General features: G+C 40.0%; 1 protein-coding gene and 1 long non-coding RNA gene across 2 annotated transcripts; both read left to right on the top strand.

Moving 5' to 3' along the window:
* Positions 1–6,349: 6,349 nt before the first annotated feature.
* On the top strand, positions 6,350–9,673 carry LOC139624685 (uncharacterized). The gene is made up of 4 exons (XR_011691721.1): positions 6,350–6,917; positions 7,523–7,937; positions 8,045–8,108; positions 9,581–9,673. It is a non-coding gene; the product is annotated as an uncharacterized lncRNA (long non-coding RNA).
* A 7,452-nt stretch (positions 9,674–17,125) lies between these two features.
* On the top strand, positions 17,126–20,348 carry LOC139624679 (interleukin-8). Its single transcript, XM_071483974.1, has 4 exons — positions 17,126–17,266; positions 18,069–18,186; positions 18,866–18,946; positions 19,740–20,348. The coding sequence occupies exons 1-4, from the start codon at positions 17,200–17,202 to the stop codon at positions 19,798–19,800; spliced, it is 327 nt and encodes a 108-aa protein (XP_071340075.1). The 5' UTR covers positions 17,126–17,199; the 3' UTR covers positions 19,801–20,348.
* The last annotated feature ends 4 nt before the right edge of the window (positions 20,349–20,352 follow it).

The following is a 20,352-nucleotide window of genomic DNA, read 5'->3' as shown; positions in this document are numbered from 1 at the left end:
GGAGGACAAGTCGTCAGTGCTGATGTTGCGTGACACAGAGGGCACAGGAAAGTAAAATGTTTATTTTCAAGACAATTGAGCAAAGTATCCAAAAGATATTTTAGCAGGCAACAATCCCAGTCGACTGTGATCGTCATCTCCAGTGAGGGCCCAACAGCAGTGTTTAATTTAACACCACACAGCTGATAAACAGGCTTTGAAGGTATTTCATGTTTCACTTTTACAAGAAAGCTGGAAAACCAGCGCTGTTGCTGAAGAGATTTCTAGCAGCTGACAACCCAAATGTACGGCACTCGTAAAGTCCTGAAAGGTGTATTGATGTTAATGCACCAAAGACACACTGAAGGCAGGTTGTGATCTGATTGGTCAATGTGTTAATAGTTTTCTTTTTCTGCAGTTTCAAAATGTGTTTTTGATTTTTGTAGCATGAATGAGAAATCACCTGGAGATTTAATCAGGTGGTCGTCATTGTCATCGTCACCATCTTTATTTATGAAGCAACATGTTGCTGGTGAGAAGGTTGAGCCAAATGTGTTGTTGTGGCCATAACAGTATATAAATAAAAAATCTGCCTTGTAGGTTAAAGGGCCAGAGCTGCAAAATGTCTATATGTTAGAAAAGTTTCATATTCTCAGTAAATCACAGGATCTAAATGTTCTTTTTGTTATGTAATAACCCAGTGGACATGTTGGTATATTTGGTGCTAATGAGCAGGATGTGTATTTGTATGTGTGCAGAATTAGACATATCCATAATAATGAAATAATATCCATCATCTTGATTTCTTTTTTGCTCTTTTGTAAAATTTCAAAGGCTTTAAAAGTTTATATTTTTTGTCAATTGCTCCATTGGGAAATGTATGATTTTAATAAACTTTGCTAAAACTGAACTGACATGGTCTCTGTTGTAGCTCAGCAAAGATTATCAAACAGAACCGGTGGGAATCAACAGTTGTATTTTTTATAAAGGTTATCTGTAGTTGATATGAGGCTTCAGCAGTCTATTTGGACTAAAGGACTTGTCCACTTGTTCTAGTTAATTAAGACAAAGTCTCATATTTGCTTCAGATAAACTAATATATTTGTGCAAAAGAAATCCAGTGGTGCAACTCCAGCAGCCATGATGTGTGAACTGTGCAGTGCATGTGTGTAGTTATGAGTTACCTGTGAGATATAAGTGAACTAACCCTCTAATAATCCAGTTTATGTTTCACAATGAAACATTTCTAAATCAGGTCCTATTAAAGGATTGATTGAAAAAGGCCTATTTAATAACATGAAAACTGTTAAGTTTCAGAACAACAAGTCTATGTGAAGTGTTTGCGTTGACCACGAACCCAAATTCTTCCTTCTTACATATTCATATCTCACTCATTTGTCCTGCTCAGAATGACTGTGGTTCTCAGGTACAGGTGAGAGGGACAAACATCTGGCACTGACACCTTGTGGTAAAAACGTGAATCGCATCCATATGATCCTCTGTCCTGTTCATCCAGAGCAGTTTTGGAGGGTGAGCTAAACAGGGAATTAAATCAGCATCAGTTAAATGAAAGCAGTTCACACACAGTTTATGAAGTCTAATCAGAACCAGGTGAATCTCTCTCTTTTAAATCTGGTTTCTATGGCGACTGTCTTGTGTCTCACCGAGTTTGCTGCTGTCGCAGTTTCACTGGTTTTCATGTTATCTGGTGATATTTGTTGACATATTTCCTTCCTGTGCTCTCAGATCACAGGTTTTCACCATAACAGATGATTGAAGACCTCTCAGAAATAAAGTGAACATCTCCAGTTAATGTAACATGAATGTCTATGTCCATATCAGTCTGCAGATGATAACATGAAACTTGCTGGCTGAAAATAAAGATACAAACATACGACACCCTGCGGAGGGATTCGAATGCTTTTGTTATCATTGCAACCATATGACTATTTGTTGAAGCATTGGCTTGTTTGACAAGAGACTTTTTTTCTCCATTAAATGCTATTTACACGCAGGGAAATAAAAGTTCATATCAACAGCCCCAATCTGACAGAAAATGAAAAATAGTACATGTACAGCATTTACGTAATCATCAGATTACAGATAGTCACGTCATTTCTTCAGTTAAGCATTACAGGGAAATACTGAAAAAATCTAAACCAACCTTTCTAACGTTTCCTTGATGAGCCTTTTGGCTATTTCCATTCTTAGATGGACAATCCTTTGCTCGTGGAAATCCAGTTCCTCCTCCAATAAAATCGTGTCTTCCAACTTAAAAAGTGAGTTGAGGATATATGGAAGCTGAGCAAATGCAGTGAAGTGTTTTTCTGAACTGATGGGAGATGAACAGCACAGCTGATTTATTTACATTTACACATTAAACCACATGAAGTTCCATCTTTTTGATGTGGGTGAGTCAACATCTCCCTGCATGTGTCACGACTATCACCACTGAACATGTTCATACATCTACAGCAGAAACAGGTTTTAAACAAGTGATGAAGTGAACATGATAAAACTTAAACCTGAATCTGATTGGACAGCGATAGTCCAATCACAAAGCAGAGTCCAGATCCTGAGAGGTGTGGTAGATTTTCAAGCCCACGCTGTCGTCCATCTTGAAAAGCTGTTACAACTTTCAGGATCCATGGTGGACATGAACATAGACAACAGAGGCACCTGATTGTCCTCTGATTAGACTTTGTGATTGGACTGTCACTGTCCAGTCAGGTTCAGGTGTCGAAACATTGTCAAAATGCTACAGGTAACTTCCTCGTCACACTGTGTGGGTACTTTGAGCTTTCTATAGTTTTCTGCTCTGTGTTCACAGAGGCGAGCGAAAACACCTCTCCTGTTTACCTCACCACTGACACATTCAGCAGAAACATCACTTTTCAGGGATTCTCAGTTCAATTCATCCAGCGTTTCAAGTTTGTGCTGAGTAACTCTCATCCCAAACGAAACAATAAGGATCAATGTTTGCTGTGAACATGTGTGTGTTAGCTTAGCAGAATAGGTTTTTAAAAACAGTTTCACACTATTGTTAGCTGTAGTTGCTATTGAACGTCACCTTTACTGGCTGTTCTCAAACTACTACATTTATTAGTCAATTTTCATACTTCTGTCCTTACAGTATTAAATTAGTTTCAATGGATGATTGATCAATCTAATGTTTTATTTGATAGAGTATCCTGACTTAAAGGCCTTAGACTGCTTAAAAACATTTTAAAGTCATTCTCAAGTTTGTACGTGTGAAGAAACTGTGCTTCTGTGTAGAAGAGATTAGTGTTTGTTTAAAAAACTGATTTAACATCTGATCAAATGACACGAGTGGTGAGTTCCCACAGAGACACTGTGAAAGACGAGCTTTTGTTAACGTCTGTGAACAGATGCAGAGCAGAAAACTGTTTGTAAAACTTGGAAAGTTTCCACACTGTGTGTAGAATTTTGACAATTTCAACTCTGTCTTCACTGTGAAACGTTTGTCTGACTTTACACCACTGATTCTCCTCCGAGCCCCAGGACTGAGCTCTCAGGTGATCTGAAGGAGGCGGAGTCTGTGGCTCTCACCTGCTCAGCTCCTCCTCCCTGTCCACACATGATGGACACAGCATCACCTGCTCTGCCAGATATCCTGAGGATGAAGGAGGAGACGTCAAGACAGCAAAGAATAAACTGACTCTCAGTGTTTCATGTCAGACCAGTGTCATTATTGGTACAGTTTTCATGATGGTAAAATGCTTCAGTTCAGGGATAAAAAGTCAAATAAAACTCCGTCTTTGGAGAGAGCCTTGTGGTTTATAACTGATGGTTTCCTGACTCTCCTCAAAGGCTCAGACCTGCTAACATGTGTTCAGCTACATAACAGTTTTATAAAGTGGTTCAAGGTTCAATCCATGAAAACACAGACTGCTGATGACAAAACACTAGAAATAAATATCCATAAACTCATTTATAATTATATTATTATAAGTCATATTATTATGAAAAATGATGGATGAAAACAACATAAAAGTATTTTCCAAACAGTTCATGTGAAACAGCTTTGGACCGGTTTTATTTTTGGCCACATGGGGGCAGCACAACCACAGTGACACAGTTTCCTGTCACCTGATCAGGTTTATGGCAAACTGTTCATGTAACTGGCGTCTGACTGAGTTGACACTAAAATCAACTAAAACACTAAATCCTGCTCATCACAGTGGATCTTTGTGTCATGTTTGCCCCACAGCTGGTCTCTGCTGTGAACTGGGGTCAGAAGAACCACCAGACTCATGTCTCTGAGCATCTTGTCACTGATTGTGACACATTTAAAATTCTTTCAATCTGACCTCTGGTTCTTTCCATTGAGTTGCACTGATATAAAACACAGTTTCATACACAGACAAAATGAAAGTGACAATGACACATCCTCACTGATCACCTGCATTAACACATCCTGTTGGAAGTGGGGTCACATGACTGTGACCTGAACAGCACAGGTGTTGCTGACGGGGCAGCTCACACAGGTGCCTTGACTTTTCTTTGTTCTGTGTCCTGAGCAAGTGGCAACCCACCGTGATGTCACCCATCGGTTTGTGAACCGTCGTTTTGAAGCCTCAAGTTTGCAATTTGGCCCCCGCCATCTTGATATTTTGAAACCAGAAGAAACCATATTTGGAGAAGAGGGTGGAGCTGAGTAGGAGCGAGGGGTGGGGCTGACCTGAGAGCCGAGGTCACTGTGCCTGCCCACCTAAACTGTTGACCTGACAGCGGCATCAATCTTTCGGCTACGCAGCGCTGCTGAATCTGAAGTCATTTTCCATAAGTCGAGGTAAACTTTATTACAAAGTGTTCAAGTACTTTTAATAGTTAATAGCTAAAAGGGACTGCTCTTGATTGACAAGCCACAATGTGTCAATCATCCTTTAGCCACGCCCCAATGCATACCCTACTTTATCATCTATTTTAAATTAAATGGGACTATAATTTTAAAAATGAACATCATGTTGTATTGAAGAAGACTTGAAACTAGCGATTGAGACCATAAACTCGTTATGAAAATGTTTACTGGGGTCATAAACCAAGTGAGAAGTAGAGTCATTTTCTCATAGACTTCCATACAATCGGACTTGTTTTTGCAACCAGTGGTGTCACCCCCTGATGGTCAGTAGATAAAATGCAGGTTTAAGGCACTTCCGCATTGGCTTCATTTTCCGGAGCCGGCGTTGATGTCCATTTTTATACACAGGTTATGGTCCTGAGCTCATTCTCTGTTTGTCCTTCAGCTGAGCTGCTTCCCTCCATCATTTCTCCTTTGTTCCTGAGTGTGTCAGTGAGTCGTTTATTTTATTGTATTTGTTTTGTTGTTCAGTAAAATATTTAATCTCCTTGGTTTGTTCTCACATGATTATTCTGTATATTCACAGTCAGAATGAATTGATGAACTGATTTTGATCTAGAATTGTTTGTTGCTTTATTCATACGATTTGACCTGTATGTCTTTTCATTTGACCCCTCAGCTGTAACCACTCACACCTGACTCACTGCTAAAGATGAAAGATTTTCAAATGGAACCTGCTGACTGCTTCTCCTGCTTTGCTCTGATTCATTAAATCATGTCCAGTGTAATAATGCAACACATATATGTGTGAAAAATCATTTGAATAATTCTATAATGACTTTAACATTTCTCACTTTAGTCTGTTATTTCTCTGCACCAGATGCTTTGAGGATGGAAACACTATTATAATCATAGGAGAATCAAACCCTGTTTTAAGATTTCACATTTTATTCCTGTGTCCCAGAACAGTTTGGTGAGTATTTGTGAACATGCAGCTCTCTCCTCTGAAGTTAGGGAGAACCTTAAAATGTGTGATGTTCTATAATAATGAGGCTGAGAGGCCGTAAAATGTTTGTGTAATTTCTTCTCAAATTTTAAACTTTACAAGTTTAAAATCTGGATGAGACCTGTGAGGAGGTGCAGCTCCTGTAGATTATGGGGTTAGTGAGGGAACTCATTGTCCCCAGTGGCTCAGAGTAACTTCAGCTGTACACAGTAACTTCAGGAGCCTGACTGATGAGAGCAAGTCTCCACTTCCAGAGTCTGTTCTTCTGCTGTATCAGTTCATCATGTGCACTCAGCAGCTCTTAATGAGGGGATTCAATTAAAGAGCCACTTTTGACATTTAATGGGGATTTTAATGGAAAACACAACTGCTGATACTTGACAAAGTCAGTGACCCTTGTGTTGTCTACAGAGAGGCCTGGTTTGAGGATTTAGGACATAAATACAGACTGAACTGTCCTTGGGCTCAGGAATAATGTGACATTTAAGCCTTTAATTGAGTCATAATTGCTTTCAAATGAATGAACTGTTGTGATAATTATTTATTCATTTGAAGTTCATGAGCAGCTGATGTTGGTCTTTGACCTTCACTTCCTGCTGCAGCTCATGAACTCTGAACATTTCCTTCGCTCTGCATCTTAACTTTATGGATCCTGTGTCACCTGCTGCTGGTGTTTTTCTGGACCTCATGTTTGCCTGGTTTATTCTTTCCTGTGTGTCCATGAGATTATGCGGTAAATCTCCTCAGAACACAGATCTCTGGCCCAGACTGGTCCCAGTCTTTGCCAGAGTCACGTGAACATCAGCAGAAGTAAAGTGAACCGCGGAACAAACAGCCTCAGAAATCATTAACACCTGTAACAATTTCCGGAGTCAGGTGAGCAGGAAACGGAGCCTGCAGGGAGGAACCAGAGCAGAGAGCAGCTTCCTGTTTTATACACTGAGTACATCCGGGTCCTGGGCAGAAAACGCGCCTTTAGCTCTTTAAATACCGACGACAGAGAACATGGCAGCACTCAGCCTCCCTGGCTCAGTGTTCAGGCCGCAGTCAGTCAGTGAAACACTCGGATCTCCTCCTCTTCATCACACCATCAACTACCCGGGGTCAGAGGTTTTGAGTTTACTCTGTCAGAGATCCTGTTTGATTGGGAAGATGACTCACACATTGAGTAGAATATAAACTCTGAACCTCGTTGTTTAGTTTGGGAAGTGGGTCACTCGAAATGATGCTGTTATTTTGAAACCTCGAAAAGTGACATTTTTGCACAAAGACTGTGACACTGATGCTGACAGTGCTCAAAGTTCCCACACAGTTTTTGACACTGAAGTAACAGGTGCTAATTTTGAAAACCCGAATCTGATTGGACGGTGACAATCAAATGGCAAAGCAGAGACCAATCAGAGGGCAGGTAGATTTTCCAGCTGGATGACATCACGGTCTTGAAAATCTACACCTGGCCTCTGATCGGACTCTGCTTTGTGATTGGACTGTAACTGCCCAATCGGATCCAATCAGTTTAGATCTTAATCACGATCTGCATCCTGTTTCCGCTCTGGTTTTATTCTGAAATTACTGACCGGAAATTGTGTTTCATATCCCTCCACCGCTTTAACGCTTCTTCCGGTTGTTTGTTTGCTCGCATGGATGTATTATAAGAACTTGGTCTTATATTATAAGAACTTGGTCTTATAATACATACATGTTTCCCGCCACAGTCCTGCTTCCTGTTTACAAACTGTCCCAACCAATCACAGGAGCTCCGCCCTCCTCTCCGCCGCTCGTCCCGGTGGTTCCGGTTCCGGTTCCGGTTCCGCTCAGGTAGAGGGTGGAGCTTGATGCTGAATGAACTGTTGTGATGAGTCGTAAACTGTTTGCTGCAGCTACGATTAAATGTCACTTTTACTGGCTGTTTTTATATTGGTCAGTTTTCATACTTTTATACTCACAGTATTAAAAGAGGTTTAAAAGGATGATCGATCTACTGTGGAGTCATTCTTTCACTGAAAGGGAAACTTTCCAATCTTTCCAGGACTCCTGTCAACAGTAGCTGCAGTGTCGCTGTGTGCAGCCTCCTTCTGTGGAGCAGATGGGAGCTTCCTGCTGAACTTGCACCTGACTGAGTTAATAATGGTCAGAGAAATTAATTTAAGTAAGACTTTACTCACTAATTGTTTTGTGAAGAGCTGCTTCAAACACCCTGGAAAGTGTATTTTATTTATAATTGCATGTTTTCATAGGGACGCCAGAGTCCACCTCAGCCCAGGACCACGCCTCATGGTCCCTGACAACCAGCAGGAAACAGTAAGTGGTTGGCATGACAACACCCCACACCTGTACGGACTCAAATTAGTGACAAAAGCATTTTGAACTAGCAACGTGATGTTCACAAATAATTCCAATTGTGTTTGTGAATCAACCTTTTGTAAACTTGTGAATAAATCTGCAGGAGAAATGTAAGTTTGTACGTGTGAAGAAACTGTGCTTGTGTAGAAGAGATTAGTGTTTGTTTAAAAAACTGATTTAACATCTGAACAAACGACACTGGAGGTGAGTTCCCACAGAGACGCTGTGAAAGACGAGCTTTTGTTAACGTCTGTGAACAGATGCAGAGCAGAAAACTGTTTGAGAAACTTGGAGCTCAAATTTCCCACACAGTGTGGAACCCTGAAGTTAAATGTAGAATTTTGACACTATTTTTACATTTGAATCTGATTGGACAGTGACGGTCCAATCACAAAGCAGGGTCCAATCAGAGGGTGAGTGGTTCTGCTGCCTGCAGACCCTGAAAGGTGGAGGAGATTTTCAAGCCCGTGCTGTCGTCCATCTTGAAAATCTCCTCCACCTTTCAGGGTCTGCAGGCAGCAGAACCACCTGACTTCTGACTGGACCCTGCTTTGTCACTGGACTGTCACTGTCCAATCAGATTGTTGTATAAAAATAGGGTCAAAATGTTACTTGTAACTTCAGGGTTACACACTGTGTGGGAACTTTGGGCGCCCAGGTTTACAGTTTTCTGCTCTGTATCTGTTTAGATTTTTGACAGAAGTCTTTCAGTGTCTTTGTGTTACTTCACCACTAATGTCATTTGTTCAGTTTTATTAACACAGTCTTGTTTTTCTTTTTACAAACACAAATCTCATTGCACTTTTCTATTGTTCGCTAATGAGACATAAAAAGCTGCACTTTGTATCAAATGAGACAAAACTAGAAAAAACATGTTCTTTATTAGACAGCAAGTAAACATAGTTTTACACCAAATAGACACCACAGACTAAATTATGTTCTAATTAGAAAAATGGATGTAAGTAGTGATAGTTTCTACTCCCATATGTCACAAACATTAGGCTCTTGAAGTTTCCACAACATTGCATCTTTATTTCCCACTGTTAGACTCTTATAGACACTAATGAGACTCTTGTTAGACTTTCCTAGATCTTAATTTGAGACATTACAACAGAACTGCCTGGTAAATTAAAGTGAAATCCATCAGCATATTGAGGTTGTTTTTATAGATGAGGTTTAAATGGATGATTGCTACTTGTTTTATGTTAAATCCTTTCCTAAGTGCTTTTCATGGTCAGAAGAAGAGCTGCTTAAGACGTCCTTGCTTGCCCTGAAATGGAAAATCATTTCATTTAATACAGTTACATGATGTGTTTTCATAGGGATGGCAGAGCCCACCTCAGGCCCCTCATGTACATTTCACATTCAGACGACATCTGAGCGGGTCAGGAATAGATTATAGAGATATGTTTATTTGTCTGTCCATTAAGGAGGCCATCATAACCGGAAGTGGATGCTGAGCAACAGACCATGGTGGATGTGACGAGTCAGCAGCAACGTCAGGAGTCTGTAGGGTGAATCAGTGAATCTGTGGCAGATGCAGGAGGTAAGAGAGGAGAAACCAAAAACACTCAGAGAAATGTTTGTCTGACACAAGTTCAAATCTGCAGTTAATCCAAATTAAACCTTTGTAGTTGCTACAGAAGATGTTAAAAATAACCGTAGCATGTCACAAGCTGTCGTCCTTGCACGGATTGCTGCAGTGTGTGCAGAACGGACAGAATGATTTTTGGACATTTCCCAACTTTATGTATTGGATGTTGAAAAACTAATCTGCAACAGGTCAGCAAGGCCGATTTCCATTTGGGCACCATGAATCAGTAGCAGTAAGACTTTTGGTCACTTAAGAGCAGTGCAACAAGCTGAAAAAACACCATGTAAAGTCCCTTCCAGCCACTCCAGAATTTTGTAAACATGTTGGGCACAGTGTAGTGGGCTGCCTGTGACAACAGTCACTAAAATAAGAGCTCTGCTTTTGCTTTTGTTTCAGGCTACACAAAATGCAATCTGTGTTTTACCCCGTTTTCCATCTGCAGATGCACAGCACACTTGTGGTTGACACTTTGGTGAATCAGGTCAATCTTGACATCTCTGATCTAATGTATGTAGCATTACAGTACAGCAACTTTCCTGTATCTTGTGCGTCAAGAATCCCACATGTTAACACCAATGAGCGACTGCAGCTGGCTGTTTCAGTGAAATATATATATGTGCGCGCCATAGTGTGAGGCTGAAAGTTTCAAAGGAAGAAGCTAATGAGGAGATTTATTAGTTTGCAAGTGGAAAGAAAAAAAAAAAGTGTTTTTCTGTCAAACATGGAACTTCCCTGCCATCAGAAACTGATATCATCTTCCCCGCTGTCACCATATTGCGTGCGTTTAAAAATAGCGGATACGCCTGATGTTTAAGGACAGAGTCCATCTTGGTTTTAGAGGGATTTATGTTGGAAAGCTTTTATTGCATTTAACGTAACAAGTTGTTGACCAGTCTCTCCTCTGCTCCGTGTGTGTGTCCGTGTGAGAGGCAGGTCAACAACTCGTTCAAACAAGCAAAAAGCAGTGGAGTGGAGAGAAATGACAGTAAAACGTGGTAGAGACTCTCACGCTGAGCTGAAATGTAACAAGTGCACATGAAATAGTTAAATAACATAAATAAAATATTTTGTGATTTTAATTTTGTAATTTTTTTTTCTTTGGCAGGCTGTCCCATCAGGGAGGCAGGCCACCCCTCCAGGGCAAACGTAGGGGAACCACTGGACCAGGGTTCACATCTTGTGTAACACTAAGCAATAAAAGTGGACTAGTGGCGTTCACCTTACAGCAGAAAAACAAGGGTCTTGCATTCCACACTGGTCGTCACAGTATTTTCCAGGCTTATTCAATTCAATTCAATTTTATTTGTATAGCGCCAAATCATAATATACATTATCTCAAGGCTCTTTACAGGGTCAGGTCGAGACCTTACTTTGTTAAAGAGAAAAACCCAACAGTTCCCACAAAGAGCAGCACTTGGCGACAGGGGGGAGGAAAAACTCCCTTTTAACAGGAAGAAACCTCCAACAGAACCAGGCTCAGGGTGGGGGGGTCTGCCTCGACCGGTTGGGTTTAGGAGAAGATAAAAAGAGGGGGTGGGGGGAGGAGAGGGGAGAGAAGAGAGAGAGAGAGAGAGAGAGAGACCAGGAACAGCTGTGTAGGTAATGGTGTTATCAATAATAATGACAGGTAACAGTGGTTAATAGTAAAGATGAGTAGTGGTGGATCTGGATCCTGCTGCTCCAGAGGCAGAGAGACCTGCAGAATGAGAGAGAGAGAGGGAGTGGCACTGTACTGAACAGCAGCCCCCTAGCTACAATGCTAATGTAGATCGCTACTTTCCAGAGATTCAAACTGTGTTTTTCTTACAACCCTGGTACCTGCTGCTGATATTTAGGCCTATCTTCTTTTGTCTGGTGTTAATATGAGGCTAATTAGTTACTGTGCAGATCTGAAAATTCATAAACAAAAGTTATTTTGTTGCAGCGATTGGCAGCATCCACAAAAAGCAGCACAACACAGGTCAAAGTTTGCTACAAAAAAAAAAAAAAAAAAGGCTGGAAGGACTGAACCAAACAGGAAACGTGCCATAAAACCAGAACTGTGTGATACCTTTCACATACACATGGTAATGTTTCCCATTGTCCATGTTAAAATACTGATTGTTGCTGATATGTACATTCAGAAGACTCTCTCATCCTGGTGTGAGTGGCCCCAACTCCAAACCATGGTAAGATTAACCTGTTTCTGTCTTTCAGCCACTCTGGTACAAAATCTATATACACAGACTTGAAGCCAGTTTTTTTTAAACACACACACAAAGAGACTCTTTGAGGAACCACCTGAAGAATCCCATTTTTTCATACTGTTTCAGCTGCTAATGAATTAGTACTGCACTGCAGTGAACAAAACCGAACGGATTGTCTTTGAGTTGCAGCACATCATGAAAGACAGCACTGAATCTAAATGCTTGCTTCAATACTTGCTGAGCTAAGCAGTGCAGTCTTGTCTGTGGGCGAGCTGACCTTTCTGTTCTGACATTCAAAGTTGGGAAATTGAAATGCTTGCAAATGTTTCCTTTGATGGGGGACAGATGTGTTCCCCTTGCTGGTACAGTACCCTAAACGTGCTAACAATAGAAGGCAGAGTTGGTTTATTCTGTCAGCGTCTTTCATGAGGAAATGTCTGCAGTCGAGCGTAATGTCTGTCTTTTTCTCTTTCGGATCATTTCTTTTGCTCTACTTTTGCTTCTGCAGTAATGCACAGTGTCCTTAAGGTTCTCTTCAGTTTTGTTTTACCTTGTAACTGAGGAGAAGTGAAATGAAGTCCTGTTTCTAAAGTTTCTTTTTATAAGATTTGACCTAAGGTCAAAGGAAAATTGTGTCTGAAAGCGTCTAAGCAGCTCTCCTCTTTCCAACCCTAAGCCTCCAGTGAAGGATTACTGTCATACACCAGACTGAGTGGGAAAGCCCTTTAAACCTTGTTGTTCCAGAGATTCTCCAACCCAGTCGTCCAGCCAGATCTGACCCTTGTCAGTGTCTCCTGGGTCTTTACACCTTCGTTTTTCTCCTGCATTCACTGTGTTGACTGTGAGAACCAACTCTTCACTTACCATCGTATACATCCCAGACTGTGACGTGTGCCGTTGTTATGAGATAATCAAAATAATTCACTTGATCTGTTAAGTGCTCAAAACAAGGATCCACTGACAAATAATGAAATCAGAGGAGCTTGGTTTGTTATAGGAATTGACTGTTGCATCTCTGCATTTGTGTTAGAGCAGTGGTTCTCAACCTTTTCCAACTCAAGGCCGACTTGAAAATCTCAAAAGCCGGCGGCACTCATCCGACCTCGTAACAAGAGGAAGGCCAAATAATGCCTTCCCACAGCACTTTTTATTTTAATGATAATGACTGTAATGGCAGCGGGTGATTCCGTCTCTTGACTCTCTTCTCTTTTAATTCTCCCTTTTGCTAGCTAGCTATCCATTTTGATACGCCAGGTTTTGGCACGGATGTAATCTTTCAGTGCGCCATCAGACTGAATAGCAAACAAGTATGGGGTCCAGCTGACAACAACATTAAAGTAATAGGCCTAATATGTGGGAAAAAAAACAATGAAAGTAGTTTTTAATGTTTTTCAAGATCATTTCTTTTTAAACATTTAAACACATTTATATTGTTATCTTTTCACCAGAATTGTACCGTTTTGCAAACGATTTGTCGGCCAACCTGCAGTAGCTTCATGGCCCACCAGTAGGCCCAGCCTCTAAACTCCAGTGTCAGATTGGCTAAGATTTAGCCCACCCAAGGACAAATTAATTGGAATTTGGTGGTCAAAGGTCACTGTGATCTAAAATAAAAAAACAGGTTTTTGGCCATAACTCGAGTTAATATGCTAAATATGATCAAATTTGACACGAATGTGTGATAGGATAAAATTATGAATTGATGATGTTTGATATCCAAAAGGTCAAATGTCATCTTCACTGTGACATCATAATGTTCCCAAAAACATGTCTGACCAAAATGAACTTGATCCTTAACAGTTTATGATAAATGTCTTCTGAAATCTGACTGTTGTATTTAATGTAATGATAAATTATGCTACTTTTGCATTATCGTAAAAGAGGAAATCTTTTTCACGTCTAACTTGCCTTGTCAGCTCATTCTTGCAGAACTAATTGTGCAGCATCAGTTCCAGGATTAACTGTATCAAAGCTTTTCATGTATGTAATACTTTGACCAAACATTTCCTGTTTATTACAGAGACAAAGTTTCTGTGGAATTCCATATATGTGTACGTCAGACTCAGGAAACGATTGCTTAACTATCACAGTAGCTTGTCTATTGTCTTTTTTTTCCAGCTACTGTCAGATCACTGTGGCCTCTTTAGTTTGACCTCTTTATTTTTGATTGCGTGGTTAAATGTTATGTGATGTACTCTTGTGATGATTGTGTTTCAGTCAATAGTCAGCTAATTGGATAAAATATACAATTAAAACTTCAAATTAAAAGAGAAAAAGAATCAAGATCACACACGCTGGGTCCTTTTGTTTGTGATCTATTTTTTCTTCAGTCAGAAATGGTGCTAACACTAGTTTCATCCTCAGCTTAAGCAATCAGAATCAATAATAATCACAAATAATAATGAAGCATCGAATTAACCTTTTGACAAAAATGGGAAATGAAAAATGCTGAATATGATTAATGATGCAAACTGTTGCAACATCTATTTCAAAAACAATAATCTCAGGTTACCTTTTATGTATATAGCGCTGGTTTTGTTGCGATGTAACTCTGGGTGGTCCACCGTGATTTTTAGTGAAAACAGGCAATGTAACTGAAACAATTCCAGTACAGAGGATGGGAGGAGGTCAAAATGTTTGATATAATTAACTTTGACAGTGCTGACAGAAGCTCAATTCCCAAAGTCATGCTTGTAGTTGTTCAAATTACTCTCACTTCCCTTGCAGCAATATACTTTCACTTTTTCAAGGGGAACCCATTTTTGTGCTATACAGCCAGAAATGTATCCAGGTATGTCAGTCCAAGATGAAAATAAAAGAAGTAAATGAACCCCACATGGTTCACGTTTCATGAGGGGTGCTCAATGGCAGCCTTCAAGGCTGAAAAATGAAGCCAACACACAAGTGCCAAAAACTGCACCCTTTGAATCTTTATTTTTAAGTTATATTTTTGAACATTATTGTAGCCACAGTGAGAGAGAGGGAGAGAGGGAGAGAGAGGGAGAGAGGGAGAGAGGGAGGATGACATGCAGCAAAGGGCCTCAGGCTGGACTTGAACCCAGGCTGCTACTCCACTGGTCATGTGACACCTGTAATGTGCCAGCCATGGCAACAAACATTCATTCAGAGACTTTCAATAACAGTAAATAATTATAATAATTATTAGAAAGTCTTATAATACATCCGTGTTGAAAAGTGGCTAATGGTTCGCTGCTTGCGTTCCAACGGCAGGTCCTGCTCACCGATGAGTTTGTCTCGTCTGCTCTGTTGTTGGGCTCTGTGTGATGCTTTGACACGAACATGACACCAAAATAATTTCTTCTGCTGATAATGATTCTAACTCTGAGTGAAAATAGCCTTTGTTTTTAGCCTAGCCACGGTAGCTAGTCTCTGGCCTGTCAGCCTCAAAACCTCCGTGTGAATGAGTAACTTACCAAATGTGTAGTAATAGTGCCCCCACCAGTGTATGTATATATGTGTAACTTCCTCTTCCTCTTTTGATCCACCATCTGTTCAGGGGGTCTCCAATCTGATCCCAGCAGAGTTCAATATTTACTGTACACGCCTGCGCTCATCTAAATTTAATCCTGGAATATACCTCTTATTTTCATAAACAGAAACTAAAGTCTAATTTTGGGGGCGATAACAGTCACCTCAATTGATTATTTTACCAGAAAGGATGTGGTTATCTGCCAGGGACCTCCAAGGGAAATACAGAAGTACAGCTCTCTATAAATTTGGTTGTTGGTACTCCCCGGTATCTTGACAAGTATTTTCTGTTCCTGATTCTAGCCAGGTTGAATCCAGACTAATGCAACTATGTCCACTATGTCTGTCCTGTGCCAAATTTCCTTGATCCTGCTTTGATTTGACCACCTGTGTCATCACATTCTGTTCTTGCCAAACAGGATGGTGATAGGGGATTTGATCTAGTTGTGTGTAAGTTGTGTGCATACTCTGCTGTCAGTAGAATGTTTTTATGTTGAAACTGGTATCAAATCCATATACTCTACCCAGTTGACATTTCAGTGCTGTGTTCTGGTAAAACTCAAGTTCAAATGGTATCATCCTTATCTGAGCTGATAAAAGAGAGGCCAGTTCATAGTTAGAATGAACCTTCTCTTACTGCAACTTCCATTTTGACAGTGGAACAGTGAAGCCACTGGAGGTTTTAAAATATCTGGATGTCACATAGAAGGTCAGACGGGGATGGTAGAGAAAGCCACTGACCTGACATATTGGCTTACATCACTTGTTACTCTACTGTCATTACCTAGCTGTCAGCTCCATCAGCGGTGCGTTTAAAACAACTTAAATCTTTCACACTCACAAAAAATAATGTGACTGCTTTCTGGAAGAATATTCAATTTTCTCACTGCTCATTAGCAATGGATAATTATTATTATTGACGGGCATTACCAAAGGCAAACTCAGTGTAGAAAGATCGGGCTGACAGGAGCAACACCTCCAGACACAGGTGAGGTGATGTCCATCAACTCATTCCTGCTTTTAATGTTATCACTCGTCAAGTTGACTGTTCACTAGTCCCATGCTTGTTGGAAGTCACTGACAAACAGCATGATCCTGCTGAGGGGCGCATCAGATGAGAAAAAGATAATGTGGGTTGTTTTTCAAAGGGAATTACAACCTGCCTGCCTTGTCATTTCGGCTGGGATGGTGCTCTGTAGCTGATGCCACATTTATATCATGCAAAAGTTACAGTACATTGTTAACATCAGTGTTCAAGTGGTAATGTATAATAGGAATTGAATGTTCTTTGTAAAAGTTAAAGCTTATACGAGTTGGTGGATGATAATATACAAATGTCTTCAGGGTTTAAAAAAATGTAATTATTTCTATTTTTCCCCAGTGAGCAATTTACTCTCATCTGATGACAGGAATACTTGTATTTACCATACTTTCCATCGAACATAATGCCAATGTAGCATTAGCATCCAAAACCATCCAAACAATGAGTGCATATAAAACTATTTAACACCTTTTATTTGCAATAATAAGAAAGCCTGGCTGACAGACCAGTGGAAATAGATCCCCAAAAGGTTCAAACCACACCAAAGTTGGCTCATTCAGCAGAAATCCCCGTAATTATCCAGATGCCACAATTTTAAATTTTGCTGTGTCAAGATAGGAAAGTTCTTCCTACACGTACTTCCTTTCTTGCTGCTTTATAAAGTCAGATTCTACTCCATTCACTCTCACTTCATTCTCACATCCTCATTGGTGCTGACAGATCAAAACAAAAGCCAAAATGATGCCTAAACCACTGCTCGTCCTGGCTGCTCTGACTCTCTGCTGCTGCATCACGACTCTCCATGGTAAGAAACTTTTGACATGATTCTTTTTTTTTCTTGTCTTTTTTCCTTAATTCAGTTGTCCAGTCTCAGGGATCTTTTCCTCTGTGTTTAGTATTTTTGTGATTTGTGCAACCAAAATGAACGAAACAATAAGCTGTCATCTGCATACAGTGATAATCTAGTATTGACAAATAGTCCCAAACTATTTTAGATACCTAATGTTGTCTTCATTTGTTTGTTTATCAGACTTTATTTATTTTGACATCCTGCACTGAGCAAGTTTAACATAAAATTTTGATTAAAATGTTTTGTGATATTTATCTCAGATTTATTGTAGGTTTAACTATTGTTCCAATTTCTCAATTAACCTTTAATTCTTTTATCTCTCATTATTGAGTCATGAAACACATCACACTACTCTACTTATACAATATGAATATGAATAAAAATGTAAAACATTGTTCATCTTTTAATATCATAGTTAAATATAAGCACTTTTGAGTGGGAAACTTGACCTTGAAAGAAAAACAAAAACAAACTGGGCCCACATTTTCTGGAGCTTTCAACATTTTGGGGTCTTTCTCAGTCGGTGCAGTTTGACAAAATGGGCCAGAGACCACCTACTGTCACATGACCCATGGTGTATATTTACATCAACCAATGACTGAGCAAACTCCATCTGCTGAGGATGATTGTGAGATGTGGTTGAAAGCTCAAAAAACAGAGTTACCATGTGGACACTGCGTTGGAGTTTCAAAGTGTTGTCAGTCGCAGCAGACTGAGATGACAATTAAACTGCTTTTTAAATTTGAATTTTTCACAGCTTCTTCCAGGTCTGGGTGCAAATGCATAAGGACGACCTCTCAAGCCATCCCTCTTCAGGCTATCAAGAAAATTGAAGTGCTTCCTATTACAGGACGTTGCCGCTATACTGAAATCATGTGAGTACTGAAGTCAAAGTAAACAAATTTGCTATTACATGCAAAGGGGGGCTTGTCATGAAAAATGGCCCTTTTCTGTTACTTGTATTTGTGCTACCCGCTAATGCACTGGTGGAATGTATTAGTAGCAATAACAGAATGTCAACTAAAAAATATTCCATTACAGGTAAAAGTAAAAAATATTTAATATTTCAGCTGCTTGAGGTGAGCCACAATATGCCACGATCTATTTATCAATAGATACATTTTTTATGTTTTCTGAAATGATTTTATGCTATGTATTCCTAAAATTTTAGAGCCTATATTAGTTGTATAAAAAGCACAATATATTCCTCTGTGTAAAGTGTTCGACGCTGTTCCCCTTCCTGCCTTTGTTCAAAGACACACCTGCCCTCACCTCTGCACCTCACAAATTAAAATGTTGTGTATCATGGAGACAGCCAAGTCAGTTGTTTCCCACTGGTTCTTGCATCTATACCAAACTAAGCTAATTACCCCCAGGCTCCAGATGGCATTTGTGCACTCAGAGCAAAAGTGAAAGTTGTAGAAGTACAAAATTACTCATCTACTGACTGAGTTTTGTAATCACTCACTACTGAGTCAGGTTTACTCATGTGTGCACAATGTGAGAATTTCTCCACTTTTGCATAATAAATATAATCCCTCTCTTTCTCCACAGAGTCACCGTGAAGAACAACTTCCGAGTTTGTGTTGAACCATCGGTGACATGGATTAACCGCGTGCTCAGCAATTTGCAAAAGTAATAACTTGCCTTGGTTTTTATCAGTGATTGTATCGTTGTGCCTCAACATTATATTAACATATTACAGAACAAAATTATTTCAGTGTACAATATCCTATTAGATTTGCAAAGTCAGTGTTGAAATGAGCCTACTGAAGGTGAAGATGACTTTTCTGTCTTGTTTGACTGTGCAGTGTATGGTGGTGGTCATGGAGATGTAGTCATGATGATTTTGGTGTTTCTGTCTTTGGTTTCCAGACTTTTGAAAAATTCAACAGATTCTGATCAGTTTTTCTTTTTTTGAAACGCACACACACATTCTGTCACAGTAGTGGCACCAATTCCCCAAACTTCCCTCCATCTCACTGCTGATGTTTTGAAACTGAACTGAAGCATCAACAGTGAGCTGGGAGAACATTTCTGGAATTAGGAAGCAGAATGATTGAATCAGAACGTGCACAGTTTCCTCCACCAAGTGTTCCGTGCCACTGGAAAAGCTTAGTGGGAGTCTTGTGTATTTAAACACAAAACAATGGCCTCTGCCATGTCAGTGTGTATTGACTGGTATGTAGTTGTGTCTAAAGGAGGGGCTGTGTCAAAGGAAGGGCTCGCTCTTGTGTTCTCCCTCAGTTATTGTGATAACGGTAATAAAAACGTATTACCTTATAATCCTGTATATTTAACCACTTGAGCATTTCATCCCTGATCGCCACACGACAATTAGCTGCTTTATCTGCCTCTGCACTCTGACTCAGTGCTGCTCACTGCAGGCTGTAATCAATGCTCTTGTCTTCTTTTGTTTTAACCACAGGAAAAAGGAGGCCGCCAACGCAGCTACTCAGTCACCTACTGCTTCCACACTTGACTTCTGATCATGTCTTTTGGAAACGTTTCATGTAGCAGTGGCTCCATTTAAGTGTATGAAGCTGTGAATTAACCATTGCCCAACGTGAAAATGTCTGTTTTGTATATCTGCACTTACAGTTCTCTTCTCTTGTCCTTTCTAGTGTTGCACAGTAATATGTTCGCAGTGCTTCCTTAGTTCCTAGTAGTACTGAGACTCTGTAATAATGGTCTTAAACTGTGCTTCTGAAGCCTTCTAAGTGTGTAAGGTGTAATTGGGCAGCTCATTGAACAAGCGAAAACAATGTTGCACTATTGGTACTCTGAAATTAAACAGTTTCAATGTGTTAATGCTGCCATTTTATTATCAAAAATGTGCTGTGATAAAAGTATTGACACGGTACACAACTTCTTTATACCTGTATTTCTTTATAATTCTTTGTTAAACTTTGTGACACATTGTGACTCCGGTCCTGCTGTCCACAGTATATGATGACAACATTTTGGACGGTGCTGTTTTCCCTGATGCGCTTGTGTTGTATCCATGGCCTGTGTTTTTATAAAGAAATAAAACACAAACA

The sequence above is a fragment of the Trachinotus anak genome, unplaced genomic scaffold, assembly GCF_046630095.1.
Source record: "Trachinotus anak isolate AG129_WGS33_773 ecotype Australia unplaced genomic scaffold, CSIRO_AGI_Tana_v1 ptg000008l, whole genome shotgun sequence".
NCBI classification, from domain to species: Eukaryota; Metazoa; Chordata; class Actinopteri; order Carangiformes; family Carangidae; genus Trachinotus; species Trachinotus anak.
Note: the sequence above shows the minus strand (reverse complement) of the source record. Positions and strands in the feature narration are given on the sequence as shown.

What these genes read in the sequence shown, in the direction of transcription:
- LOC139624679 (XM_071483974.1), top strand. Translation starts at nt 17,200, where the DNA reads ATGATGCCTAAACCACTGCTCGTCCTGGCTGCTCTGACTCTCTGCTGC. An exon ending in CTGCATCACGACTCTCCATG is followed by an intron (nt 17,267 to 18,068) that starts GTAAGAAACTTT and finishes AATTTTTCACAG; the next exon opens with CTTCTTCCAGGTCTGGGTGC. An exon ending in GTGCTCAGCAATTTGCAAAA is followed by an intron (nt 18,947 to 19,739) that starts GTAATAACTTGC and finishes TTTTAACCACAG; the next exon opens with GAAAAAGGAGGCCGCCAACG.